General features: G+C 42.2%; 1 protein-coding gene, 3 non-coding genes and 1 pseudogene across 8 annotated transcripts in view; all 5 read right to left on the bottom strand.

Annotated features, from left to right (window-relative positions):
• Positions 1-20,726, bottom strand: part of LOC139701341 (inactive serine/threonine-protein kinase TEX14-like) — a 74,677-nt gene that overhangs the window by 46,431 nt on the left and 7,520 nt on the right. For 4 of the 5 annotated variants that reach the window (XM_071603446.1, XM_071603447.1, XM_071603449.1 and 1 more), the window contains exons 1-5: positions 9,696-9,779; positions 8,631-8,767; positions 3,501-3,582; positions 1,864-1,994; positions 395-508 (exon numbers count right to left, since the gene is read on the bottom strand). In XM_071603446.1, the coding sequence (XP_071459547.1) occupies positions 395-508; positions 1,864-1,994; positions 3,501-3,582; positions 8,631-8,767 (464 nt within the window). In that variant the 5' untranslated portion in view covers positions 9,696-9,779. Of the gene's footprint in view, positions 1-394; positions 509-1,863; positions 1,995-3,500; positions 3,583-8,630; positions 8,768-9,695; positions 9,862-11,717; positions 11,833-20,726 lie in introns of those variants that run through there. The other variant, XM_071603451.1, reaches the window with a different exon arrangement.
• LOC139702567 (U6 spliceosomal RNA) lies at positions 3,951-4,054 on the bottom strand. Its single transcript, XR_011705184.1, has one exon. It is a non-coding gene; the product is annotated as a U6 spliceosomal RNA (small nuclear RNA).
• Positions 13,345-13,561, bottom strand: LOC139702584 (small nucleolar RNA U3). Its single transcript, XR_011705200.1, has one exon. It is a non-coding gene; the product is annotated as a small nucleolar RNA U3 (small nucleolar RNA).
• On the bottom strand, positions 17,639-17,852 carry LOC114080980 (small nucleolar RNA U3). Its single transcript, XR_003580685.1, has one exon. It is a non-coding gene; the product is annotated as a small nucleolar RNA U3 (small nucleolar RNA).
• Positions 19,178-19,362, bottom strand: LOC139702587 (small nucleolar RNA U3; annotated as a pseudogene).

Raw genomic sequence — 20,726 nt, 5'->3', positions numbered from 1 at the left:
GCAGAGGTATGGTTCTCAGATGTCTGGATCTCATGCACAGCCATGATCTATGAAAATAGGACAGCCACATTCTCTTCTGATGAGCAGAGGGCCTTAAATGGAGTAGCTTCAGGGCTACAGCAAGAAAATGAGATGGGCCAAGAGGCTGGACCATCCAGAGACATGTGTTATGGAATAGCTGACAGAATTGAGTCTCTTACCACCAAAATTCCCACCCCTCAGATTGTTCATTATTTCTTTCTCTTTCTTGGCAGCCTTTGGAAGTCAAGTCAATAAATTATTCCAACAGTTAGGAAATGCTGAGGCTGAGAAAATGCTCCATAGCCCAGGGATAGCCCAGCACACGGAACCTGAGTCTGTACAGACCCTGACCTGTAATAGGCCTCCTTCTCACCTGCTGTGCTCCTGCTCAGCAATCAACAAGTCAGCCAGCCGCAGCCTGCTGCAGTGAGGGTGAGTGGGGAGATTCAGTTCTTTCACTGTGACCCTGCTTCCATTCCACACCAGGCTACAGGGGCAGGAGAGAGCATGAACAGAAGGAATGAGTAGCCACAGCATCAGTGAGTCTTCCCAGCCAGGAGTGGAGTTCACACAGACTTTGTGACATCCCTATTCCCACCACCTCCAGGTCCTAAAGCATCCTGGGGAACTAGGTGAGGTGGTTAAAAAAAAAAGAAACCACAAAAGGATTCAAGAAAGAGTGTTGATCAGGTTGGGTATTTTGTTTTATTATCTTTGGGTCAAAGAAGAGGGGACTTCACAACAAATCCATGGCCGAGGCAGGAAAACAAGAGGACAGAGGGCCTTACAAATTTGGCAGAGACCTTTTTATAAGAATTTTTCTTTTAAGCAGGAAAGAAGCAACCAGGCTCAAGGAGCTCAGGGACCTTGGCCATGGGATCCCCTGGAACTCTGCAGGGGCTATACCTCTGAGGACTGAAAATACCCCAGGGACTTTTGTCATAACCTGTTGCTGCCATACTCCTCACCTAGATTTGATTGATGACAGTCTCAGCTGATGCCTGTTCTAGCTTCTCCAGAAGCCTAATATCCTATGGCTTGCAAAAGAGGCAAGACAATTACCACTAAGCTGCCTCTAATTCTTTAGAAAGCAGAGAAGTTAAGGCCAGGCACATTGGTGCATGACTGTAATCTCAGCAACTTGGATGCCTAAAGCAGGAGAATCACAAGTTCAAGATCAGCTTCCGCAACTTAGCTAGACCCTGTCTCAGAGTAAAAAAGTAAAATGGGGAGCTAGGGTTGTAGCTTAGTGGGAGAGCACTTACTTAGTACATGTAAGACACTGGGTTTGATCCTCAGTACCACATATAAATAAATAAAGGTATTGTGTCCATCTACAACTAAAAAACTAAAAAATAAGTAAATAGGGCTGGGGCTATAGCTCATTAGAAGAGCACTCCCTGAATTCAATCTCCAGTGCCAAAAAAGCAAGCAAGCAGAGAGGCTGAAATACTGTTATGAATAATCTTTCAGAACTCAGTTCTCTCCCAAAATGACATCTGGCGATCTATGTAAATAGCTTATTTGTTACAAATAAAATGTAGAAGAGTTTGTCACTGGCACCTAGTAGGTAGAAAACAGCAACACTTCTCAATATCCTATGATGCACAAGACTGCCTGTGTAACAACAAAGGATCATCTGGCCACAAAAGTCCACAGTGAGAAACCCTGATTCAGACATGCCTTCTTCCTTTCTATATTTATATTTTGCAGTACTGGGGACTGAATCCAGGGCCTTGCACACACCACGTAGGTGCTCTACCACCAGGCAACATCCCTAAACCTCCATACACAAGGAAGTCACATGCAACCCACTCTTCCCACTAGCCAGCTTCCACTTACTTAGTCATGACCATGTAGGGGCCACTGAAGAAAGAGAAAGTAGGTTCATCATCAGCTTGAATCACTTCCTTTTCTCCGATTACCGGAAGAGATCCTAGATAGGCAAGTTGCGTCCCACCTGTGAGATAAAACTGAAACCAAAGCACAGCTTTAAATCGTGGGGAAAAAAGAGGAAAAGCAAAATACTTCCAGAATCTTGTCACACAACTAAAAATGATGCTAGCTGCCACTTACTAAACTGCTGAATATCCAAATGCACTATAACTTATTCCTTAATTTACATTATTCTCCCTAGAAACCCTGCAAGGTTGTAACACTCTTTCACTAATAAAGAAACCGACGCTCACAGAATGAAATGAGATGCCCACTTGAAGTGCTATGGATGGGAATGAGGGGCCTATTGTGACCCCCTCAGAACCCAGGCCTATGTGTAGCCAAAGCCCACATTCCTCCGACCTCCACCACCCCCCAAGTCGCCTCAGCACAAGGAACAGAATTTTGAGCTGTTGTAAAACAACACTCACTCACCCAGCAATGTTTCCTAACTATTTCTGTTAAAGGTAGACTCAAGGACCCAAAAGATACTATCTGTCCTCAAAATATTCCTCAATTAAAAAAATCTCAATTCCTTAAAATCATTCCAGTATGCCTGTAATCCCCATAATCAGAAGCCTGAGGCAGGAGAAAGGCAAATTTGAGGCTAGCTTGGGCAACTTGGTGAGTCCCTATATTTGAATAAAAATGGGCTGGGAATGTAGCTCAGTGGTAGAGTGTGGGAGGCCAACCTTACGGGTGACTGAGTTACACTCCCCGGCTGGGTGCTGAGGCGCTCACAGAAATGGGTGTGTCTTGCTACAGCCCCATGGGTGAAGCTACGCTCACCTGTTCCTTTGTAATATAACCCCTTGCCCTGTTTAGGATAGAATCTTCCATGGAAGTACCTTGTGTGTGTCCCCTTCTCTTACTGTGCCCTTGGGTGTGGCCTATCCAGGTGTCAGTCAACCTGCTGACAGTGGACATCATGAAGATAGACTCAGCCTCCTGAAACCTGACCCCTTGCCTCATTTAAATAACTTCTCCTCAATAAAATGGGTAAGTGCGTGCTCTCGCTCTCTTTCTGTGGACTCTTTAAGGTCAGAGGAGCCGTCACAGCGACCCCAAAGAAAAAGGTATTTGTGTCTCTTGTGTGGTTACTTAGTGCAGCCCAGTTAGCCCAGTTTAACTAGAGTGACCCCTGAGCCTTTTAGTCGGGAGAACAGAAACCTGGCAGTAGAGGGTCCCTGAATTCAAGGCCCAGTACCAAACAAACATCCCAACCCTGCCCTTAAGGCTGTGTGTGGAAAGGCAAGGTCATTAAGAGGCAAATCCACAGAGATAGGACAGTGTGGCTCTCTGGGTCCTTTATTCAAAATTAAAAGATCATCTTTTAAACTCCTCAAATCTAGCCCAGGGTATTCAAGGGAACTCCCAACTTGTTTTTGTTTTAACTATTGTCAGTAAGAACAAGAACATTATGAAATACCTTTCCTTCAAAGGGAAAGAAAGGAGCAAAAAGCTTTGGTGAAGATAAGGAAGGAGGAAGGGAACAAAGTTCAGAGAGGGGGCCCACAGATTCTCAACCATTGGCAACCTCTTACCTTCCCAAATCCAAAGCTGTAGATATTTTGGGCAGAAATGACTCCAGCTTTAAGCAGCCGGTTAGGAGAGCCATTAGGGTTCCTAGAAATGTTTAAAGAAAGAAAAAAAATAAGAATTAACAACACATATCCAGAGAAAAATTACTAAACCAAGTTTTCAGAATGTGTAGTACATTTTGCTTTGCCAGATGACTTAAAAAAAAGAATGTAATCTCTTTTATTAGAAGATATACATTAAAGACCTTGGGCAATATACCTGTAATATACCAGCAACTCAGGAGGCTGAGGCAGCAGGACTTTAATTTGAGTCCAGCCTCAACAACTTAGTGAGATCTCATCTCCAAATAAAAAGAAATGGGGCCAGGGATGTAGCTCCCTTCAGGTGGTGGGGAAGAGGATCAGTCCCTTATTCTAGATCTGTATCAACATTAGCTACCAATAGCCACAATGAAAAATATGGCATATTTCACAAATCTGCACATAATCCTTATACAAGGGCCATGCTAATATTCTCTTCATACCAATTTTAGTCCATGTGCTAGCTAAGTGAGCATGACTGCTTGATCTTTCTCTGTGTGTGTGTGTGTGTGTGTTTGTCTACAGATTGTATAGTAGCCAGTTTCTGAGAAGGAATGATTCTCACTTCCTGGTATTCATATCCCTCAAAGGTCAGACACATTATCTCAGTAGGATATTGCAGAAACCATAGAGTATCACTTTCAAGATGAGATCTACCACGACTTCTGCCCTGATCTCTCTTGGAGAATCACTTGCTCTGGAGGAATTGTGGGATACTGAAGTAGTCCTATGGAGAGGTCTGACACTCAGTAGCAATTTTCTAGTCATATGAGTGCACCATCTTGGAACTGGATCCTCTATCCCTAGTCAATCCTTTAATAATGGCAGCCCAAAATGACATCTTGACTGTGATCTAGCTAAGCCGTTCCCTGATTCCTGACTCACAGAAATTTTATGAGGCAAAAATGTTTAATGTTGCTAAGTTTGAGGGCCAATTCATTATGCAGTGACAGAAAATGAATACAGACAGCCAGAATTGCAAAGAATATTAAAACATTTATTCTCAAACTTTCTCATTTTACAGATGGGAAAACAGAGCCCTGGTTGGGGAAGCCTGCTAGCCTGAAGTGAGAAAACAGCGGTAGAAACCAGACCTAGATCCTGCTCATGTAGCTACTTCTCTTCTTGTATACCATACCCAAAACACCACCTGCACACCAGGGCTCCATTAACTGGAGGTACCCTGAAAGGAGTGGTAATACCTTATATTTCTTTGGCTCCTGGAGCCTGGCATTATGTCATGAATGTGGTAGCATTATGAGGAGCCGCTTCAGAAAACCCTCTAAGTCCAAATTCAAATCAAAGAGAGCTTTATTTACCTGGCCAGGGACTGTCACCCACTTGTAGAGACTGAAGCTCCGTGGGAGAACAGCAATTTCCTGGCCTGTGTCTTGGGAATTTAAGGATGAAAACTACAACTCAGGGGCTTTTCTCAGTGTCATGCAAGCACGCAAGTTACAGAAGTTAAAAAAAAAAAAAAAAAAAAGCAGTCAGCTTAACCACATCTCAGGTCCAAACAAGTGTTAGACAACTGTATCCTGAGTTTCAGCTGAGCAGGGGCGATAATCTATTTTAAAGTCATGTAGACCTATAAATGTATTCAAACCGAGGATGTAACACACCATGACCACCATCATATCCTGAGTTGGGTACATTCTGTGGGGTATAAAGTAAAGGAAAACAATTTTTTAAAAGACAGCTTTCCTGTTTCTCAAAAAATGGGTCATGCAGTTAGTTCCCTCTTCACAGGAGCAGTAACAGAAAACTAGAATGAAGTCTAGAACAGCTAAGATGGAGTCCCTACGGCCATACTTTTTGTTTGTATAGCCACAGTGACTCCATTCCTGCTATCCCAGTACTAGTAACTTATTTGATGCTTGCAGTTATCTCATTTACTCATCATTTTACTACTGATATCTAAAAGCCTTATGTCTACTTTAGCTAATACAATTGTTCACAACTATATTGATTTAACCTTGTCTATATCTATATTAACCTATCAGCCTATATTTATCTATAACTATACTGGCATATTGACTTAACACCTTTCACCATTCCATCTTTTTTCCTGTGGCTTAAATCCTATGTCTTACAGTTACATGATTTTATTATTATTACTTAGGCTTACTCCTGATGAACTTTTCCATGAACTGATGTCTTATTGTTGCTTATCTAGGTTATCTTACCTTATTCCTATAGTCTATAACATATGTCTATGACTTATTGGTTATATGGATCAGTTCACACCAAGACAGTGAGTACTGAATTAGTACTTGCTAATTGAGTAATTTTTGTTCAGACTAAAGGAAAAAACATTCTATTGCCACAGAAGCCAGTTCCTCTTCTTGACAAATGGCAGAGGCTGGAGGGACACTGCATTCCAAGCTCCAGCCTGCACTAGTTCTGTGAATCTCCATGTGCCACTATTCATGAACAGATGTAGACATTGTACTTAAGTACAGACTCTGTCTCCTCAGCAACTCTTCAGTGCCAGGCTGGCTCTTCCCTGCTTTAACCTGCCAAGCAACTAAAGAGAAGATTCTCACATCTAGACGGAAGTAAATAAGACATCCTAATTTACATCTGATGGCCCAGCATCATCACTCTCAGTCAGTGTAGATGACAGCCATGTCACATTATTTGAACAGACACACTATGAGGTAAAGGCTCCTCTCCTACATCACCTCAGCAGTGTCCTCTAGAAACCAAGTATATGTACTTATACCTCAAAGATCTAGGAGATAGTGGACTGTTTCTTGCCCATGGAAACAGACTTGGAGTTGGCTGTGAGGCTGAGACCACCAAGCAGCAGAATAGCAGGTGTCACAAATAAGGCCTCCCATCCTCCTGGGGCCCCTGGGCAGCATTTGTGGCTCTTTGAGGGTGTGAGTTCTGACTAAGCAACAGAGTAGACTATTTTCTAAGAGTGACCTGGACAAAAATTATAGTTCAGACCACTATGTTTTGCTCTTATCTAAATTTCTCTATCCATATCTATGTAACTAAACTTGTCTGCATGAAGGGAAGAAAAAACTAACTCCAGTTATCTATCACCATAATTATCTGTTCTTCTCAATTCAGTGCTTTTCTTTTCTTTTCCTATCCAGGTTCTGATATGGCACCACTCACAGATCTAAGAGGCCAACTCTTATTCCCAGGATTTGTGTGGTTTCTTTTTTTAATATTTATTTTTTAGTTGTAGTTGGACACAATACCTTTATTTCACTTATTTATTTTTATTTGATGCTGAGGATCGAACCCAGGGTCTCACTCGTGAAAGGAAATTGCTGTACCGCTGAGCCACAACCCCAGCCCTTGTGTGTTTTCTTTCTATTAAAAAAAAGGAGTGGGCTGGAAATGTAGCTCAGTGATACAGTGCTGGCCTAGCATGTGTGAGGCTCTGGGTTCAATCTCCTACACCACAAAAAATAAAAAAAGATGGGTAATAGAATGGGGAGCAGTAAAGTAGAGGAAGAGAACCAAGAAAGGAAGAGGGAAAAACAGGAAGCACTGGGAAATGAAATGGACCAAATTATGTTATATGCATGTTATGAATATGTACCAAATCCCACTATCATGCACCAATAAAAAAGAAAGTTCCACAAAAAAGTTGGCAGTTACATTCCATTTTATTTTCCATTAAACATTCTATTCACCCCATAGTTAGAATGTTTCATCTTTTTAAAATGGAAATTGAGATGTGCCACTCTAAACAAATGCTGTCTAGGTTATAAGTAAAATTTTACAAGTTTATCAACACTTAAACTTGGATTTTCCAGCCAGATGCAGTGGCACACACCTGTAATCCCAGCTAATCAGGAGGCTGAGGAGGATCTCAAGTTGAAGGCTAGTATGGGCAATTTAGTGAGACTCTGTCTCCAAACAAAATAAAATAGTAAGACTGGGTATATAGCTCAGTGGTAGAACTTTCCAGTACCAGGAAAACAAAACAAAACACTTGGGTTTTCCTTTCTGGCTGGCCTGTGAACCCACCCTCCTTGTACTGAGCCTCTACCTAGCACCAGGCTGCTAAGGGTTAGCAGTGAGGAGTGAGGGTTTGTGTCTGCCTAACTAGGAAAATGGAGTACACATACAAATAAAATGATTACAATCTGAACTATGAATGGGAAAACGCATGCAAGGGACAGGGGCAGAAGATGAGGTAGGATGGGTTGACCTCGCAAGGAGTTTATCCTGATAACAAGGAAGGTCCCAAAGAGTTTTTAGTAGAGTGGCACATCTCAATTTCCATTTTAAAAAGGTCATTCTGCCCAGGTACAGTAGTGAATTATCTGTAATCCCAGATACTCAGGGGGCTGAGGCAGCAGGTTCAAAGCTAGCCTCAGCAATTTAGTGAGGCCCTAAGCAATTTAGCAAGACCCTGACTCAAAAAATAAAAAAGGCTGGTGATGTGGTTCAGTGATTCAGTGCCCCTGGGTTCAATCACTAGTACCAAAAAAAAAACAAAAAAAAAAAAAACCCACACACAAAAAACAGACAGCACTGGTGACACACACCTGTAATCCCAACAGCTCAGGAGGCTGAGGCAGGAGGATAGCAAGTTCAAAGCCATCCTCAGCAATTTAGCAAAGCCCTAAGAAACTGAGCAAGACCCTGACTCAAAATTAAAAATAAAAAGAGATGGGGATGTGGCTCAGTAGTTAAATCCCCTGGGTTCAAACCCCAGTTATAAAACCAAAAAACAAACAACAAGAAGAAAACTCAGAAGAGTCAGCCATCTGCCCCACTGCCCAGCTTTCTGCTGGGCTCCTCAGATCTGAGAACTTCATTTTCTGCTAACCATGGGGTGATTCCCACTGAAACCATCTCCTCTGGACCTTCTGAGAGGGAGGGAAGAGATGGCTGAAGATGTTCCTCTGGCCAATCTTTATCAAGGGCATGGGTTCTCTTTCCAAGTTCATCACTTTTGGTGGGCCGGATGCCAGAAGGTACTGAGGAGGCAGAGACTGAAGCAGCCCACAATCCAGGGCTCCCACACAAAAATGCTGGGGAAGTGCAGAACATCTCACTCTGGCTTGAAGCCATACTCACCCCTGCATGAGACCCCCAAACCAGGGCGGGCTGCAAATGAGCCGTTGAGGGGAGTCTATCTTCTTCAGAAGGTCATAAGAGAAGCCCTGGATGATGGCCTGCATGTGTGAGGCACAGCGCTGCATAAACTCCACCATCTGCAACACAAGACAAAGACACTCAATGCTGGCCACACCAGCCCTTAATGGGAGTTGAAAGCTTGGATGTGAAGATGAATGGTCTGAGGAACTGAGAGCTCCCAACAGGTAAATCTCTGGAAAAGGGAGGGCTCCAAGTGATTTTCTAAAGATATGAAATGATTTCCAGGGAGAAGACTTGTCAATGATTTCCAACTCCCTTCTTCAATAGATGAAGAAAATGGGCAGGAAAAACCAACAGCTAATAAGCAGGAGAGCCAGAAGTAGGGAAGGAGACTGGATGCAACAGTGCTCACACTATACATGACCTTTTGTTTACATTTGTTATGATATTTAGTCTTCATTAAAACATATCACAATGCTAAGTGAGGTAGTGCACACCTGAAATTCCATCTACTCAGCAGGCTGAGGCAGAAAGACTGCAAGTTTGACATCAGCCTCAGAAACTCAATGATACCCTATTGCAAAAAAACATGTATTCTTGTTTGTTTGTTTGTTTTTTCAGTGCAGGGCTCCCAAAAAACAATACATCACACCTGCCAGTGTGTGAACTCAAGCAGGTTACTTAATGTCAACAGGCCTCAGTTTCTCTGTTTATAAAATGAGGAACATATTATTGTCTATCTGAGAAGTTGTTGTTAGATTAAAAGTAAGTTACTACATGAAAAACATTTAGAACATGAGTCCTAGTAAGTAGTAGTTAAATGGGTTAGACAAATTATAATTGTTCTCCATTCCCACTGCACAGATGACTAGAAAGGTTCACTAGACTTATCCTAGGTTTTACAGGGTAATTTGCTTTAACCCAGGCATACGTGTCTAATGCCAATGTTAAGACTTGCTGCAAGCCCTGTGCTGCACCAGGATACTGACTCTCAACTCAGTGTTCTTCCATTGGGTATGACTGCAAAGTGGGATCCATACTTACCGGGGTGCTGCGATCCTTCCCTGCTGCCAAGGCCCAGGTCTGTGGGTTTCGACCCTTCTCGTCATGGAGCCGCAGGTCACCTCCTGCATCCAGCAGTTTGCTAAGGATCCACTGATTTCCTGAAAATGCTGCTGCATGAACAGGTGTGCTCCCATCAAAGCAGCGGCTGGGAGTAGGAAGGAAGGAATTGTACAGTGAGTGTCCATGACAAAACTCCTTCCTTCCAGGATGGAGGATTCAATACATAACACAGGGCTCCCAGTTTACACTGGCAACCTTCAGCGATTATTCACGATGCCCTGGTCTGTGCCAACAGGAGCTTAACACTCATCTTTTTTCCATCATTAACTTTACCCTCCAAGAGATTATCTTTCCCATGTCCATTAAATAAGGAAACAAAAGGGCAAGGCTGAGGTTCATACATAAATATGTGTCTGACTACAAACCATAGTGTTCTTGCCCTAGCACCCCCTGATATTGACTGCCCTTTCTTGTCTACAGTACCCTAGGGTCAGGCTGGTCAAGCACAGTAACCGGAAACCATCTCTCGTGTGACAATTGTTCTGAGACAAGCATCATGGTGCACAACTATAATCCTAGGGACTAAGAAGGCTAAGGCAGGAGGATGGCAAGTTCAAGGTCAACCTGGGTAACTTAGCAAGACCCTGTCTCAAAATAAAAAACAAAAAGGGCTTAGGATGTAGTTAGGTGGTAGGAAGCCTGGAAGAGTACCCCTCGATTCGGTTGTACCATCAAAAAAGAGACAATTGTTTTAGGCGCCACCCCTCCTTAAACCTTGCAGTTGAGACCCATAACACATTGGCATAACCAATTCAGATAAGGATCTACACCACACCAAAAAAAATATCATCAATGCCATTAAACTATGTGAGACAAGGTATGGCTTTTATTGTGACTAGGGTATGGTGACGGTGTGATGTATAGTTAGTTTCTTAACCCGGTTGCACATCATAACCACATGGGAAGTTTTGCCCTTTAGTTGAAAAACAAACACAATTGGGATAAGGAGGACGGAAGGGGAAAGGAAAGGAAAAGAAGTTAACAAAGGAACAAAGAAAAAAAAAATTAAAACCTTGCAACTCTAGGCTGGAAGCAGTGGTGCACACCTGTAATCCCAGTGGCTTGGGAGGCTGAGGCAAAAGCAAGGTGCTAAGTAACTTATTTAGAGACCCTGTCTCTAAATAAAATACAAAATAGGGCTGGGGATGTGGCTCAAAGGTCAAGTGCCCCTGAGTTCAATCCCAGGCACCCTGCCAACACACACCAAAACAACAACAACAAAAAACCTTTGCAACTGCAGATACACAGTTTTCTTGTCCAAAGGCAGCTACTATTATAAGTTTTTCTATCATTTCAGGATTTTCTATGTAGATACAAAAGCATGAATATGAATATATTGTATAATCTGTTTCCCACCTAAATTTTTTCATTTAACACCTTGCAAGGGAGTACACGTCCAAGTGGAATCAAAATATATAGTTTACTGGGTCGCAAGTTCAAAGCCAACCTGACTTAGCAATATCCTAGGTAATTCATAAGTGTCACAGTAGAATGGGTAGAGAATAGTGATGGGAGGGGAGGGGAGGGGAGGGGAGGGGGGATAGGGAAGGCAGCAGAATACAACTGACACTAGGATTGCTGTATGTATACACATGGATGTATAACCAATGTGATCCTGCAATCCGTACACGTGGAAAAATGAGAATTCATACCCTATTTGAATCAAATGTATGACATGTCAAGATCATTGTATTATCTTGAGCAACTAATAAAAAAAAACATAATTCATAGAGACCCTTTCTCTAAATAAAAAATACAAAGGGCTGGCGATGTGGTTTAGTGGTAAAGCACCCCCTAGATTCAACCCCTGGTACTTAAACAAATAGGGTTAGGGATATAGCTAAGTGGTAGAGCATCCCTGGGTTCTATCTTCAGTATGAATGTTGAGGGGATTACCCTTGAGAACACTTATTTTCTAGCTACTGATGTTATTGTACTTACTGATTTGGGTCTGATCCATAATCCACCAGAACATCAACTACCTTTGTAAGGCCCAATAATGCTGCAACAAAAAGTGCTGTTTGGCCCAAAGAGTTAACTGCATCAACATAAATTCCTGCAAAAGCAAATACAGAATTAATGCAAACATCAGAAATCTTTCTAAAATGAAACTAGAAAATTTCAATATAAAATTACATTATATTTCTTGAATTACTGCTGTGAACTTTAAAAAAAAGGGTAGATGGATCCATCGTAACACACACAGAGAGAGGCACAAATAAATTAGAAGGCAAACCTAGTGTTTTATTTATCAAAAATGTTTCAAAAACTGCGCTGAAATAATACACTCTGGTATTATTTTCTAAAAAAGAAAGAATGAAAGAAATTAAGGCTGGAGTGGTAGCACATGCCTTTAAACCCAGCGACTCAGGGAGGCTGAAAAGCAGAATTCCAAATTTAATGTAAATCTCAAGGGCCTAAACAACCTAGTTGAGCCACTGACTGAAAAAAAATAAAATGAGTTAAAGATATGCCTCGGCCTTGTGCATGCCTCTGGGTTCAAGTCCAATACCAAAAAGGACAACAAAAAAAAGTAAGTATGGGGTTGGGGTTGTGGCTCAGTGGTAGAGCATTCACTCAGGGCATGTGGGAGGCCCCGGATTCGATCTTCAGCACGGCATTAAATAAATAAATAAATAAATGCATTGTATTATTGTATTGTTTCCATCCACACCTAAAAAATATTAAAATAAAAAATAAAGGTAATAAAAAAGGAAATTGATTTTTAAAACACTCACTAAAATAAGTCTTGCCTTCATCAGAAACCACTCTTCATCTAAAAAAAAATAAAATTTCAAATGTGGCCAGGATAGATGAATCAACCTGAAGATCGAACAATACTGTACATTCAAAACCCAACTTAAGGGGCTGGGGATGTGGCTCAAGCGATAGCGAGCTCGCCTGGCATGCATTGGGCCATCCTCAGCACCACATACAAACAAAGATGTTGTGTCCCCAAAAAACTAAAAAATATTAAAAATTCTCTCTTTAAAGAAAAAAGTGAATCATCTTCTCTCCCACTTTCTGTAGACAGAATAATAAAAAACCCACTTAAAATTAAGGTTTAAAAAGGAAACGCTGTGTGGGGCTGGGGATGTGGCTCAAGCGGTAGCGTGCTGGCCTGGCATGCGTGCGGCCCGGTTCCATCCTCAGCACCACACACAAATAAAGATGTTGTGTCTGCGGACAACTAAAAAATAAATATTAAAATTCTCTCTCGCTCTGCCTTTCTCTCTCTTTAAAAAAAAGAAAAAAAAAAAAAAGCTGTGTAACTTAACCATAAACGCCCCATGATGACAGGCGAGATAGCCCAAGCCACTAACCCCAGAGAATTGGGAGATTAAGACAGGAAGACAATTATTTCAAAGTCAGGGTCAGCAAAAGCCAAGCACTAAATAATTCCAGTGTATAACCCCACAAAGCTTCCCTACCCGCGAGCGCAACAGCGTCTTCAATAAACTACCCTTGACCCCCAGAATAGACCAATCAACAGTAACACGGGAAAAAGAAACTTCAAAAAAGAAAAAAGTTATACCTACGCTTTGTAACAACAAGGAAAAAACCGGAAACCACTCAGACTGCGTTCCCTCCCTCTTACTCCCCTTAAACGGAGAGAAGAACGATCATCAATGGCAAAAAGCAATTGCAGTAAAGCAACACCAAATGCCTGCTTCACGCTCAGAAGGAAACGCTACAGCTCCTCCTCGTGGTTTTCGGTACTCTACACGATCAGAGAAACTTCTCTAGTAACGAACTATAGAAATGATCCCTGAAAGTATAGTCTTAACATTTGCTCCCCTTCCTTTCCCAAGTGCATGAAACACACACACATTTTGTAGATGGTGAATTGGTCTTCCAGCACCAGACTTCTTAAATGTATATTGGCAGATGTTTTCTAAAGAAAATCTTTCTATCACAATAGTTATGTAAAGCGGTTTGAATACGCTTTTGAGTTTTCAAAGACATTACAAACTGGCACATTAATTAACATTCGGTTGTTAAAGAGCCAATCACACGCCAGTTATTTCCAGCCCCGCCCCAGTGCCGCTACGCAATGTTTTTTACCCACTGACAAGTGCTGACGTCTACCAAGCGCGCCAGAGCCCCGGCAACCGTCGCAATCGTAACTCGTTTTGGACCCGTGGTCGAAGCTATGAGACTTCACCAAAAAAACGAAACAATTAAGAGTGAAAGCGATAATCCAAAGCCAAAGGCTCTGACACCAGCACAGCCCTATTTTAAAATTTTTATCCTGTTATCAAAATACCAGGGAACCGGGCGTGGTGGTGTTCGCCTGTATTAGCAGCCACTCAAAAGCAGAGGCAGGAGGATGGCAAGTTCAAGGCCAGGTTCAGAAATTTAGCGAGACTCTGTCTCGAAACGAAAAGTAAAAGGGCTGGGATGTAGTTCGGTGGTAGACCGCCCCTGTTTTCAATCCCCAGTACCAAAACACAAAAAACAAAAAACAGGAATAAGCGTCGTGTGACGCCCATGAGAAGCTCATGGATGTGCATAGTTTCCGAAGAGTTCACGGTGAGCACTGCCATTTCGACAAACCAAACTCCCAAAATTAGATTGACTCTGGTGTGTCTTAATGCTTTGCTATCCATAAAAATGATTTCTGAAGAAGCTTGATCCTTAATTTGGGTCTTTTTACTGGCAAAGGTAGGCTAACCAATAACTTTGGGTAGCACTGATCCAATGGCACCTCAGCCAGAGGTGTAGTCAAGTAGATGAATGAAATTTCTGTGCTATAGCCAAACCTTATAAAAATAGAACCGATAATCTGTGAACACCGCAAGATATGCCCTGATAGCAGCTAAAATTTGACTGTGATGGGTAACCTATCCCTTCCCTGCCTGAACTCCATTTTGTGGTGCACGGTCATCTTCACTACAGTGTTGACTCTGTTTTGTCAATTTCTGTTCATAAGTTTCTGAGGGGGGGGGGGGGAGTGATCTTTCTGTTTGTCTGAAGGAATAATGGTATTTTCACAAATATTTTAAATGAAAACCATGCACACACAGAGATACCAAAGATGTATTATTTTGGTTTTTTTTCCCCCCCAAGGAATTTTCTACAAACAACATGGTTTTTGTTTATATGAACAGGTCAATGTATTATTCCTCTGCTGTAAGCTTCTGTGGCTACCCATCTCCTGGGTTAAAACAAAACTTTTCTACAGCCTTAGAAGGCCTTGCATAAACTGATCCACACTCACCTCCTTAGTTTTCTTTGTACCCCACTTCTCTCACTCTATCCACACTGGCCATATAGTTCCTCATACTCATATTTTCTTCTGCCAGGAAGTCATTACAAACTGTTCTGACAGACATTTCCCTCCAACCTCCAAACCCCAACATCATTATTTAGACATCTAACCAAGTGCTATTGTCTCCAAATCTTTCCGCAACCTCCTTAGATCATTATATATGTGATTATTTGATTAATGCCTATAACCTGCATGAGACTTTTAAGTTCCAGAAGGGCAGGGACTGTGCATGGTTTTACATTCACAATATCTCAAGCACCTAGTATTAAATGAATAAATCCAAGAGCATAGAATAGGGCTAGATAGGGCTGGTTAACATTATATTATTAGCCATTCTTAAACTGGGGAGGGGATGAGTCAACAAAGATACTACCCAATCTGTGAAGGGTTTAAGGTCAGCCCTGAGGTCTACTAACATCTTAAGAGAAGATTGAGTGTGGGGAAAGGGGGAACAAACAGATGGGAGGAAACACAGAAGGTGGGTCGTGGTGGCAAAAGAAGTAAGACTTCCAAAAAGGAGGATCAGTTAGTGTTGACGCCAGAGACATCCAGTAAGAAGAAGCAGTGTTCATGGTGAGAGCAGTGCTAGCAGGGTTTATATTTCTTACTGCTCAGGGATTGCTGTTACCAAGTATATGTGGTATATTTGTGTCCCCTATTAGAGTGTCTCCCCTACTCTAGAGGAACTGCCAAATGTATCTCCTTAATTTCAGTACCTGGTATCTGTCCAACACAAACAAGCCTAACAGTAGAGAACAGCAAAGAATAGTGAGGGAAGCCAGGTATTGTAATGCACACGTAGAATCCCAGCGAGTTACTAGGGATGCCGAGGACTCAGGACTAGCAGGAGAGAGAGAGAGTGAGCACGCCAGGGGGTGGCCTTTTATTGGGGAACAAAAAATTCAGGGGAAAATTCCATCCAATGAAGGTCGAGCGGGGCAGCATTCCAAGGTCAGGGTCAGTGATTGGTCTCAGGGTCAATGGTCAGTCACACCCCCACACGGACAGGCTCTCGCACCTGGAGAGGGTGGGGATAGCTCCGACACAGTTTGGCCAGAATGCCTCACACCCAATCAGGGAGGTGCCCAATCAAGTGCGAGAATGGCTTCCCACAAAGGAGGGCATGGTGACACAAGCCTGTAATCCCAGTGGCTAGGGAGGCTGAGGCAGGAGGATCAGGAGTTCAAAGCCAGCCCCCACAAAAAGTGAGGCACTAAGCAACTCAATGAGAACCTGTCTTGAAATTAAATATAAAATTGGGCTGGAGATATGGCTCAGTGGTCGAGTGCCCCTGAGTTCAATCCCCAGTAGCCCCCAAAATAAAATAAAATATTAAAAAGCATTGGATGTGGTTTGTGGTTTTAAGCATCCATGGGCTCAATCCCTGGTAGAAATAAATAAATAAATAAATAAATAAATAAATGGAGCTGTAGGTGTAGCTCAGTGTTAAAGTGTCCCTGGGATCAATCCAGTCCTGCAAAACAGAAACAAACAAATGAAAAGAATGGGAAGACCTCTCCATGGATGTCTGATGCTTTGCTTATTGTGGGAACAAAGTACTAACTACACTTTGTTCTTTTTGTAAACTCTGGAAGACATAGAATCCTCATTAGGGCAAAGTGAATACATACTTACTGTCCAATACAATAAAGATAATTTTCCCTCTGCAGCAAAGGGTATGCTGTCTATTATAAAGGATCCATGTTCCCTAACCTCAAGGTTCCTTTACTGTAAAACAACCCATTACATATACAATATCATCTGGTTCTTTTTGCTTGGCTCTATAAGAACTGGGGTTAGAGGAACTAAACACAAAAATTATATTCTGGCTACTGTAACAAACTATCATTCATCTCTGACCCAGGCATCTCATCTTTTATACCAGCAACCATAAACCTATAGCAGGCTAACATTTAAACTAATCAGTTTGTGTCAGAAAGGACCACAGATAAGGGAAACAGGTTTATTAATCCCTGGGACAAGGCAAATAAACCCAACCAAGATCTTGAAGGGCTTTTGGGACTAGGAAGCATTTTTGGAGGCCCTGAGTAGATGGAATCCAGAGGCATTTTACCAGTGAGCTAAATCCACAGCCCCTTTTATTTCAGGTTTATTTTTATTTTACTGCAGGGTTTCCGCTAAATTGCTGAGGCTGGCTCAAACTTGCAAACCTCCTGCCTCAGCCACCCCCCATCTCCGAGTTGTGGGATTAAAGGTGTGGCACTCCCCTGGCATTGAGTCACCATTCTTTAGGTGATACAGGTGTCCTAAAGAGGAAAAAAACTTTAAAAAAGTTAAAAATCTGGTGTGATGCTGCATCCCTCACCTAAAATCCCAGCTATTCAGCAGGATCACAAGTCTGAGGGCAATCAGAGGAACCCTATTGAAGCCCAAGAAAGAAAAAGGAATAAAAGGGAGAAAAAGTAAACATGGCTTGAAAAAAAAAAAAATCACTACCCTTACAATTTCACAACTAAACAAATCCTTTGAAAAATTTCTTATAAGTCCTATGAGACTAAGCTGTAAAACGTTACCAAGCCTGAAAGAAAAACCGCAGCTGTCTTTAAGAAAAGAAATTTTTGCAACAGAACCCACTCAGACTGTGTTCTCTCCCTCTTAATCTCTAAAGAGAATTAAGAACGATCATCAATGGCAAAGGACAGTCACAATAAAGCAACACCCAGAGCCAGCTTCACGCTCAGAAGAGACCACTCAACTCTTCCTCGTGGTTTCCGGTACTCTACACGATCAGAGAAACTTCTCTAGTAACATACTATAGAAATGATCCCTGAAAGTATAGTCTTAGCGTACTCCCACCGGGCCCTGCAGGGTCTACCATGATTATTCACTTTTAGATGAAGATGAGGTAGGTTTTCCCCTCCTCCCCGCCCCGATTTCTAATTCCACTATAAATCATAAAACACACTTTGTACTACAGTATTTTCAAACACTGTCATTTTACAACACAGTTTAACGTTCTAGATGAAAATGTAAGTTTTTAAAAAAAGTTTTCAACACATCCAGCTGAATTAACATAATGACTAACGACAGCCAGTCACGACCTGGTTTTTAGAGCCAAGGAGGCGTTCTCTCCTTGGTTCTAAAAGTGGCCCCGCCCCTTACAGCTAAAGGGAAGGGCGGGCGTGGCCTCTGAGAATCTGGTTGCTTCTGGTGATTGGTAAATCAGAGCAGTTGCTCAAAACAGCTGCCTAAGAATTTAACTTTCAAGCACTAGTTAAGAGGCAGGTCACTGTGACCGTGGCAAGGAGGGGGAATTGGGTAACTGAGACCCAACACTTGGAAAACAAAACCTTTTGTGTTTTGTGCCGGTGTTTGCAATTACCGATCACTCTTTGAATATTAAAAATAAATCTAATTGTCTGGTAGGTTGGGCATTATTTCTTCCGTGAACAAATACGTGTGTCAACCATTAGGGTTGTATTAGGGGTTTTGGGTTTTGTTTTGTTTTTGAGAATTCTATTATAAAATTGGTTTTTGCACACTCTATGCTGAGCTATTATATCACCAGCCCTTTTTATTTTGAGCAGGATCTGGCTAAATTGATCAGGTTGGCCTCCAACTTATTATCCTCTTGTCCCAGCCTCCCCAGTCCCTGGGATTACATGAATCCACCACCATGCACAGCACATTAGCTACCATTTACTGACAGTCTGTCACATATTCAATATTTTTTTTTTTTTTTGGATTTTTAGTTGTAGATGGACACAATACCTTTTTTTTACTTATTTACTTGTATGTGGTGCTGAGGATCAAATCCAGTGCCTCACATGTGCCAGACAAGCACTTGTAGCACTGAGCTACAAGCTCAGCCCCTCAACAAAATTTTGAGTGCTTTTTTTTTGGGGGGGGGGCACTGGCATTAAACCCAGGGATACTTTACCACTGAACTATACATACCCCTGACCCTTTTTATTTGGAGCCAGGTCTCACTAAATTGCCGAGGCTGGCCTCAAATGTGTGATCCTACTGCCACAGCCTTCCAAGTTAATGTCACTACAAGTATGTTCAAGAGTGCTTTACATGTAAAATATTAATCACCTCAGCTATATAGCCAGAGAAACTCAGGCATGAAAAAACTAGGTAACTTGAATAAGGTCACAGCTGTTGATCAGAGCTGGTAGATCCCAAAAGAAAAGAATGATCATCAATGACAAACAACAGTTACAGCAAGGCAACATCAAGAGTTGGTTTCATGCTCGGGAGAAAGTTGCACCTCTTCCTTGTCATTTTCTTATATGTTTTAGAGAAATTTCTCTAGTCTCAACTATAGAAATAGCCCATGAAGGCAGGCATGGTGGTGCACGCTTATAATCCCAAGGATTTGGGAGGCTGAGGCAGGAGGATCACAAATTCAAGACCAACCTTAGCAACTTAGCGAGGCGAGAGGTGCTGGTGGCTGGGACTGTGGCTCAGTGGTAGAGTGCTGGCCTAGCATGTGTGAGGCACTGGGTTCAATCCTCACCAGGTAAAAATTAATAAATAAAATAAAGGTATTATGTTCCTCTACAACTAAAAATATTATTTTTTAAAAAAGTGCTAGGGATGTGGTTCAGTGGTTGAATGTCCCTGGCTTCAATCCCTGATACCAAAAATAAGTAAATAAATTAGTAATAAATAAATAAATGGCCCATGAAAATAGCCTTGACCTTGAAAGCACGGTCTTTGCCAGGTCTATTACAGCTATATTGTTTTAATTGATGACAAGATTTTTCCACGTACTGTAGAAGAAATACCAGATAAATATATTTTGAGGGTGTTGTTTTATATGCAACTTTCAAAAAAATATTCCGAATACTTCTGAAAGGTTTTTTTTTTTTTTGGGGGGGGGGGTTCCGGGGATTGAACTCAGGGACATTCAACCACTGAGTCACATCTCCAGCCCTATTTTGTATTTTAGAGACAGGGTCTCACTGAGTTGCTCAGCATCTCCCATTGCTGAAGCTGGGGGTGGGGGTAGGGGGGATGGAATGGAATATTACAGGCGTGCGCACCACCATGCCAGGCCTGAAAATTTCTAAAACACAATTTTTTTTCCTTTCTCTCTCTCTCTCTTTTTTTTTCCCGTAGTACTGGGGATTGAAGTCAGAGCCTCCCACCTACTAAGTATTCTACCACTGAAACACACTCCCAACCGTTTTAATCTCATTTTGAGTCAGGGACTTGATCTGCCTCAGTCTATGGTGTAGTGGGGATTACATCATCATGTATACCATCATGCACAGCAAGACTTGTTATTAATTAGCCTATTACAGACTGTCAGGTTGGTGGTGGTGACTTAGGAACAAAGCACCAAGCAGCCCCTGGGTGAATGAAGCATAAATCAGGCACCTAAGGAACTGCCTGTCAATCAGCAGGGTCTCCTGGCCAATCCTGGATCTCAACCAGTTCCCCGGACCAACTCTAGTGCGACAAGGGACTCTAAAAAATCCCTTTTCCTGTCCCAAGCCCTTCCTTTCCTCCCGTAAGCCCCATAAAATTCCAGTTCCATCCAGCCCCCATGAGGTTTCTCCTCAGGCCCTCTTCCTATCTGCTCTGCTCCCGCCCCTGGGAGTGACATCTCAATAAAGCCTCCTTTAGCGGCCTTTTAAAATATGCCTCTTTTTGGCTGCTGCCATTGCCTGAACTTACACAGACAAAAGTCAGTTAGAAGCTAGGGA

This window comes from Marmota flaviventris, chromosome 17 (assembly GCF_047511675.1).
Source record: "Marmota flaviventris isolate mMarFla1 chromosome 17, mMarFla1.hap1, whole genome shotgun sequence".
NCBI lineage: Eukaryota > Metazoa > Chordata > Mammalia > Rodentia > Sciuridae > Marmota > Marmota flaviventris.
Note: the sequence above shows the minus strand (reverse complement) of the source record. Positions and strands in the feature narration are given on the sequence as shown.